General features: G+C 50.7%; 1 protein-coding gene across 1 annotated transcript; it reads left to right on the top strand.

Annotated features, from left to right (window-relative positions):
• Positions 1-1,096: 1,096 nt before the first annotated feature.
• Positions 1,097-6,620, top strand: LOC120696055 (probable cinnamyl alcohol dehydrogenase 8D). The gene is made up of 4 exons (XM_039979215.1): positions 1,097-1,194; positions 1,319-1,438; positions 5,603-6,116; positions 6,220-6,620. The coding sequence occupies exons 1-4, from the start codon at positions 1,100-1,102 to the stop codon at positions 6,580-6,582; spliced, it is 1,092 nt and encodes a 363-aa protein (XP_039835149.1). The 5' UTR covers positions 1,097-1,099; the 3' UTR covers positions 6,583-6,620.
• The last annotated feature ends 1,850 nt before the right edge of the window (positions 6,621-8,470 follow it).

Raw genomic sequence — 8,470 nt, 5'->3', positions numbered from 1 at the left:
GTAGACAAAGGGTCGCGCGCTGCCCCTGCCGCGCGATTGGTCGCGGATTAACTTCGTCCAGCGCAGCACGGCAGGAGTAGTTGCTAAGCCTAAGCGCATGCGTCACGGGGCTCTGCAGAAGAATACGCGTCACCTCACATGTTACCATGCCCACTCCTCATAAATTTGAAGCTCTGCTTTGGCTCATTCATTGCCACTTTTCAACCTTTGATCTTGACCGCGATTAATGAATCAAGAGTTCGACAAACCCAGCATGTATTTTGTTTTATTTTATTTATACTATATATGTAATTCGTATCGGAGAAGATGACCCATAGAGTAGTTAATTACATACCGCTTATGTCTTGAAATATTTAATCTATACTGAGAAGATTGTTAACATCTACCACAAGATGAATCTAATTATGCTCATTTTATATTGTAAGTATTATTTCTCTGTTGTTTATAAACTTGATCAAATTGGAATAGTTTGACTTAGCTAGGAAAAATTGTAATTTCTTATAATAGTATCAGATCACGTTTTCTACATGATCAAGAAGTTGTAAAAATCTTGAAATTGATGTGAAGCATGAATTGGGGCAACTCCATATTCAGTTGCAAAATTTGTAATTTTGTAGTTGTAATTATTAACCGTCAATATTTTAAGTTTACAACCAATTTTGTATAGCATTATAATTAAGATTGTGCGCAATTAATATATAAAAAGTGTTAGATGAAATTGTTCCCTTTAATTATGCACGTATATATGCCTTTAATTACTAGCATTATAATTAAGATTGTGCGCAATTTATGTTATGGGAACACGCATCTAATGTTCTTTTTAAGAAAAACTACTGGACCGATGGCTCATCCATGGGAGACTGGGAGTAATAAACTAACTAAACTGTGAAGAAACGGGAGGTGTGCTGTACGTCCTGCGTGAGCGCAGAGTATTCGAAAAAAAAAAAAAGAGCGCAGAGGATACGTACGTGTGGTCTGACGTCGCCATGTTCATGGTGGTTGCTGGCTCTATTGAATCGGAGCTCTGAACTACCAACGCCGTACCACCCAGAGCCTCAGTTTTCCTGAACGTAGAATCTGAGCAAGGTTGAAGAAGCAGATGAGTTCCATGGAGCAAGGCGGCAAGACGGCGGCGCGCGGGTGGGCTGCGAGCGATGCCTCCGGCCTCCTCTCCCCCTACAACTTCTCAAGAAGGTCTCTCCCACGCTCCTGCCCCTCTTGCCATGGTTACCTTACTCGCTTTTGTACGGGTCGACGACATTGCAAGACATTGCGCGTGCCATGCCTGAATTCGGGCGCCGTTTGATGACGATTTCAGGGCTCAGGGCGACGGCGACGGCGACGTGACGATCAAGGTGCTCTTCTGCGGCATCTGCCACACGGACCTCCACGTCATCAAGAACGAGTGGGGCAACGCCATATACCCCGTCGTCCCCGGGTAATTATTAGAACTTCACCAGGCACACAACCCAAGCACAGATTCATATCTGCAATTTCCAGTGTGGACATGCATTTTCCGCATGCCCCTGCGACCACCAGATCTATCTGAGCCATTGGAACACTTTGCTGCACCGAGATTCGTGTCCTCCCTGACATTAGGGCATTTACAATGGTGCAGACAACTGCCGTCTGCAAGTACATTGAACAACGCACACAGATAGTAAACGAACAATTTGTACAATGGATTGTCTATTTGGCCATCTATAAACTATTTGATGAATATTTATATTCATTATCTAGACTAAATAAAATCTTTGTATGCACTTTTGTTGCTTCTTTGAAACAATTGAGATCAATCAAAACAAGATGATCATGAAAAAAAAACTACAGAAAACAAAAAAAATATAGGATTTGCCAAATTTTGTACTGCATCCACGAGATCAACACCTCATGGCATTTGCCAATTCTTTACGGCAATCCATTCACGTGACACTGCGGCCCTTTCACTGACACCTTTGGCCCACCTCTAAGCTTTCCCGTCCTAACCGCCAGCACCGTCCCAATCAAATCCCCAATTCCACCCGCACCGCGCCCAAGCAGCGAGATGGCGCCGCCCCACGGCCGCCTGCGGCCGGCGCCCCCGCTGGCAGCCGAGCTGGTGGAGGAATCCTCGTCCGCTTCCTGCTCGGCGACCCCGCGAGCCTCCTCCACGCCGCGCTTGTCTGCAAGCCATCGTGCCGCATCGTCTCCGATGAGAGCTTCTGCCGCCGATCCCGCATCGTCTCTGGCAAGGCCAACACAGGCGCGGGCGCAGCACCCCAACTCCTAGTCCAGGCGCGGCTCCGCGGCAAGACATGGCGGGCGCGTGTGAAGGTACGTGCCTCAAGAATTCGCAGGGGATCTGTCGATGCCGTCGTCTTCTCGCAACTGCTGCTATAGCGGGCATTTCGAGCCGTCGATTTCATCGGGCAATGGGCCGAGACCGAAGCCTCGCGAGAGGACGGCAGGAGGCGTCGCTTGCCGGTTTACTCTCGAAAGTCGCAATTAACCGCTAATAGACGGCATAATAATTGCCTTTGTACATGCCCTTAGCTCCTGTGTTCATCAATTGTGTGGGGCGGCAGTGTACGACGTAAGAAGGGGCAAAGCTGGAAATTTATATTGTTCTTTTTCCTTCCTTCCTTCCCGGATCAGGATCAGGTGCAGTTATAATAGCGACTACAACTTTAGCTGTCGCAGCATAGATACCGTCTAAATGTAATCCGATGTCTCCCTTGCAAATGAGCACTGTTCATCTTCTTCCTTCTCTCTCAGGCTGCACAACCTGCAGGCTTCTCCCCTTTCAATTTCCAAGCTCGGTCTCCTTTCCTATTTTCTCTCAGCGGTCCATCCATCCATTTGCAATCTCACTTCAAGTCCATGAGTGTCGATCCTGCTACATACGTACATGGGCAACAGACTCTCCTTGCGCCCGTGCCTACATCTGCCAACGGTGGAGATTCTGTTGTACTTGGGCGGCCGGGCGAGGCTGGTTGCCGGTGACGCCCGCCTCAAGGTTGGGGCCGGAGCTCCCGACCCCGGCTACGGACCACGCTGTCTACTCTGCGAACGCCTTCTTCGTGGGCCTCCCGATCCCCGTCATGTCCCCAGTCGAGGAGCTCCTGCTGAGGCGGACCTATTTCGTGCTCCCCGCCGCGGTTCCCGTCCCTCAAGGTGCTCATCGCCGCCAAGCTCGCCACGCTGTCGGCCGCGCCCGTGCCGGCGAGCACGTCAAGGGCGACGGCGGCGCACCGCTCATTAGGGTGCCGGAGTCCATCAAGAAGATTATCACCTGCCACGACGGCAACGCCCCGGCGCCGAAGATAGCGGCGCAGCTGTGCAACACGCCGGAGCCAAAGCGGCATTACGCGCAACTGGAGGGGTCGAGGAGCCAGCCATGGGCGCATAGATATGAGAAAGGAGAATAGCGTGGGAGAAAGGAAGAAGATGAATAGTGCTCATTTGCAAGGAGACGTCGGATCACATTTGGACAGTATCTGTGTTGCGACAGCTAAAGTTGCAGTCCCAACTACAACTGCACCCAATCTTGGTCCTTCATTCCCCTTTCTTCAAGTTCCAACCAACATCAACACGCTAGTTCGGCTGGCACGGCACCATCACCTCCCTCACCGGACCGCTATCTCCGTTCATCCTCCTCCGCCGGCCCCAGCCACCACCGTGCACAGCTCCGGCACGCACTGGCGGACCCAGTGGGTGGCCAGGGTATGCCGAGGCATACCCTAAGCCAGCACTTCTCTTTTTAATGAATTTTTTGACTGCGATTAATAAAATTTGAAGTACAACTTGACAATTATATTGATGACACTAGATATGAGGACATTTTTATAGGTCTTACCAATCTTGTTGACCTCTCAGTTCTAGTTCAAATTGGGAGGCATAAGGTTTATGATATGGTTTACAATCTTCTAAAATTGGTCTTGCTTCTACTAGTGGCAATATTTTTTTTTCAAAGCCAGATTTTCACTAGTACAGATCCAAAAGCACTTTCTTCTACTTTTACTAGCTTTTGGGCATACAAATTACCAACTTACCATTGATTATGTAGATACCGGTTTGTATTTTTTTTACGTCGCTCTCTCCTCCCTCTCGCGACCACTTCCTCGGCGCCCCTCACCTCCCCTCCCGCCAGTGCACCACAAGCCTTGTCCGGCGGGTGCGCGGCCCTGCTCTGATGAGCGCGCGTCTCTGCCCTCATCATCGTTGAGGCTCCGCGCCCTCCCCACGCCGCTCCCCTCGCTCCCTCGAGAGGGCCGCATCGGGATGATTGTGGATGATATGTGGGTTCTCTTAACAGTTTTCTGATAAAATATTATAGCTGCCCAACCAAATGGCCTTCTGATTTTCACAGCTATTTTTCCATGGCCCACAGCTCACAACAACTTTTTCAAAAGTCACAGCCCAACCAAACACACCTTTATTGTGCTTCTACTATTTATATTATAATCTATGCAAATATTGAACCTAATTACATGTATACCGAATTGCTCGTGAAATTTTTTATTATGCACCGAATTTTTTTAGATTGTACCGAATACCGACATGACATACCCTAAGTTTCAATCCTAGGTCCGCCACTGCCGGCACGGACGCCCCCGCCCCGACCTGGCCCAACCGCCTCCCCCGCCGCCAGAACCCTAAAGCCGCCCTCCTGCCGTCCCCACCGCCTGGCCGGCCTACCTCCCCGAGCCCCTTCTCGTCTAAGACTGCCGGAATTAGGGAAGAAGAGAGCTCCGGTGGGGCAGGCAAGGGCGAGGGTGCGGGCGCGGCGCTGCTCTGGCAGCGCGAGCAGCGCGACGCGGGGAGCGCGGGCAGGATCGGCGCGCCTCTACTCTAGCGACGCGAGCAGCCCGCACGTGGGTGGCGCAGCCCGGCGACGCAGCTGATGTATCTCTTGACAGAGGAGTGAAGAAGAAAGAAGAAAGAAGAAAGTAGACCAGAGCCGTATACAGTCTCCGCACCAATAATTGAGGGAGGAAAGACCAGTACATTTTTTATGCCCCAAAATACCCATGGAGTAGGTGGCCCACGGCAACATTAGTCAGACGCCATATGAAGCCAGCACACGACTGCATAGGGTCCACACGACCGCATCCAACGGACACGATAAGAGCATCTCCAGCAGTTTGGCAAATCGAGTTGCCATCTTTGATTTTTTGTAAAAACGTTAAAAATACTCCTCCAACAATTTGGTAAAAGACTTGGCAATTTTTGGCAATTTGGGAAAAACCAGCCTCCAGCGCGCAAATATACGCGCGCGGCGCACGGTTGGCATCGTGGTTTCTAGTCAGATGGGAGGGTGAAAAAAAAAATAACAGAGAAGGGTTCCTGATTTAAGTTTTCAAAAGGTGGAAGGGCATAAATATAATTTTGTTTCTCTCTCAGAGTTCCTGATGTAAGTTAGATCTGGGTTTGGCAAGTGAATTATGCCAAACTGTTGAAAATAATCTTTTTTTTATTTGGTATATTTTTTTAGAAGTTGGCAAAACATAAGATATGCCAAGTAAAATATGGCAAACTGCTGCCTGCAGTCGCAAGTGCATGCGGTTCTGCATTTTCGAATTTCCAGTCGACATCTGTTTAATGGTGTACGCGACCCACGCAGGCACGAGGTCGTCGGCGTCGTCACGGCCGCCGGCCCCGGCGTCACCAAGTTGAAGGCCGGGGACACGGTGGGCGTGGGCTACTTCGTCGACTCCTGCCGCTCCTGCGGGAGCTGCGGCGCGGGACACGAGAAATACTGCCCCCGGCTCGTGCTCGCCTCCAACGGCGTGGACCGCGACGGCGCGATCACCAAGGGGGGCTTCTCCGACGTCCTCGTCGTCAACCAGGACTACGTCGTCCGGGTCCCCGAGAGCCTGCCTCCGGATGGCGCCGCGCCGCTGCTCTGCGCCGGCGTCACGGTGTACAGCCCGATGGTGCAGTACGCGCTCAACGAGCCAGGCAAGCACCTCGGCGTCGTCGGCCTCGGGGGCCTCGGCCACATGGCCGTCAAGTTCGCCAAGGCGTTCGGGATGACGGTCACGGTCATCAGCTCGTCGCCGGGCAAGCGCGAGGAGGCGCTCTGCCGCCTCGGCGCCGACGCGTTCCTGGTCAGCCATGACGCCGCCCAAATGAAGGTAAAATCCAAAGATCACCTTTTGAGGCCCCCGATCTGACACGCTTGGCAGTTGGGATTTGGGTGGCAGCTGTGTAACTGATGCAATGGCATCTCGTATGCAGGCGGCGGCGGGCTCCTTGGACGGCATCATCGACACGGTGTCAGCCGAGCACCAGATCGTGCCGCTGCTGGAGCTGCTAAAGCCGATGGGGCAGATGGTGGTCGTCGGCGCGCCGAGCAAGCCGCTGGAGCTGCCGGCGCACGCCATCATCGCAGGCGGGAAGCGCGTCTCCGGGAACGGCGTGGGGAGCATCGCGGACTGCCAGGCGATGCTGGATTTCGCCGGGGAGCACGGCATCGCCGCGGACATCGAGGTCGTGGGGATGGACTACGTCAACACGGCGTTCGAGCGGCTCGAGAGGAACGACGTGAGGTACCGCTTCGTCGTCGACGTCGCCGGCAGCCACCTGGACGCCACTGCTTAGGCGCCAGGAGCCCAGGATTCGTGTGGTTCGGGTCATGTAGCGCAGTGGCAGCATCTGAAATTTGTTTTGACATGTGTCTTTCGGTGGGTGTGCACTGGTGAATAAATTGGAGCAGAACACTTGGCATGTTCTGCATCTCTGCTAGCGAATGGTTTTTTCAGCCGTCGACTTTTGATTTTTCTTTGGTTTTAGCTGCAATGTACGCCGAAAACAAGGGTTTGGGAGGCTCTTTCTCTTCTCTATCTCCCGCATGGTTTTCATAGTTCAGTCATTGCTACAGATTCACTCATTGCAAATACCTCAGCACCACCAATTTAATCTGTACCGGGGGTGATAGAAGTGGTTGTTAGAACCGGCGGTTACAGCCGGCATCACCGCCGGTTCATAGCTCAAACCGGCGGCGATACCCACTATCACAACCTACGAACCGGTGGTAATGCTTTGAACAGTATAACACTCTTATCCACTTGTCTCCTCTTCTCTCCCTGTTCTTCTTCCCTGTATCGGTTCTCCCTATCTCTCCAGCATCTCTCTCCCTCACCCATCCATTGTCTCCTCTTCTCTAACCATTTTTCTTCCCTCTCTTGGATCTCCCTACCTATCTCCCTCACCCATCCCTCCTCCCCCACCCCTCCCATCTCCCTTCTGCATGGCCCTCATCGGCAGCTGTGTGAGGAGCGGCGGCAACACACGGGGATGAGGTGCAGCTGATACGCATGAGTCATGACCGGCGCACAGGAGCAAGGCGACAACCCACAACCCACACAGATGAGGCGCGCCAGCATCTAGTGGGGATGAGGTGCGACACGCAACAGTGAGCGTGGCCGCGGTGGTGAGTGGTAATGGGGCTACCAAAATGGCGATGGTGTGGCGGGCGGCGACGAGTAGGGCCGCAATGGTTTGCCTTCGATCCATGTGATTTGCGCAAGATCCGTGTGAGGTACTCTACAATAATCATTACACCCTTCGTCGTGAATATGGTTCTTTATATCAATGTAACACATATATATCTCTATCTATTCTCTATATAATATTATTAAGGTAAGCAATAATTTATTGGTCCGTCAATCGGAGTCCTAATCGTAACCCTGGTGACCATATGTTAAGGATCCGAAACCGTTTAAAATATAGTGTTTGGCGAGTAAAATAGAAATAAACTGAAATCCTCAAACAACACATACTATGTTATTATAAAATACATATGATGTATATTATATACATTTATATATGCTAATCTTTGCCTATTTATAAAAAGCGGACCGTTTCTACTGTACATTGACTTTTGATCTGTCACGTGTCGTTGACAGGTGGATCCGGAAGAACCGAAAGTCCGAAACCATGTAGAATTGGTGCTCGATGAGTAATACCTTATATAATTTTAAAAAGTAAAAAATGATTCCTTAATCTGTCAATTGGAGTTCTAATCAGAATATGGACAAAACAATGGAAATTTCAATCGAAACCCGCACAACCAGTGCCTCGCTTGGACACAGCACAAAGTTGATGGTCTCACGTATATGTTTCGCCAATATTTATAATACCTGTGGCAACGCACAGACATCTTGCTAGTCTCAATATATTTGTATGACGTCACGTAGCAACGTACAAGCATAGTCCCTAGTATATACACACACACACACTCAAACATATGGGATAATATACAGTAGCAACAAAACAAAAGAACTGTTTGAATTACCAATCGACTAATTCTACATGCTACTTCATCCACCTTCCTTGGAATCGGGAGCGAAAATGCTTCAACACCGGTTATTATGAAACCGGTTATTATTAGTGACAAATCATGAAGCTGTGTACGGGGAGAGCCACCTATTGCCCCCAAGATCATTCTTGTCGTAAGCGTTCAGGGTGTAGGCCGAAACCCCGTCGT

Source organism: Panicum virgatum, chromosome 2K, assembly GCF_016808335.1.
Source record: "Panicum virgatum strain AP13 chromosome 2K, P.virgatum_v5, whole genome shotgun sequence".
Classification (NCBI taxonomy): Eukaryota; Viridiplantae; Streptophyta; class Magnoliopsida; order Poales; family Poaceae; genus Panicum; species Panicum virgatum.
The sequence above is the reverse complement of the archived record's forward strand: the minus strand, read 5'-3'. Positions and strand labels throughout refer to the sequence as shown.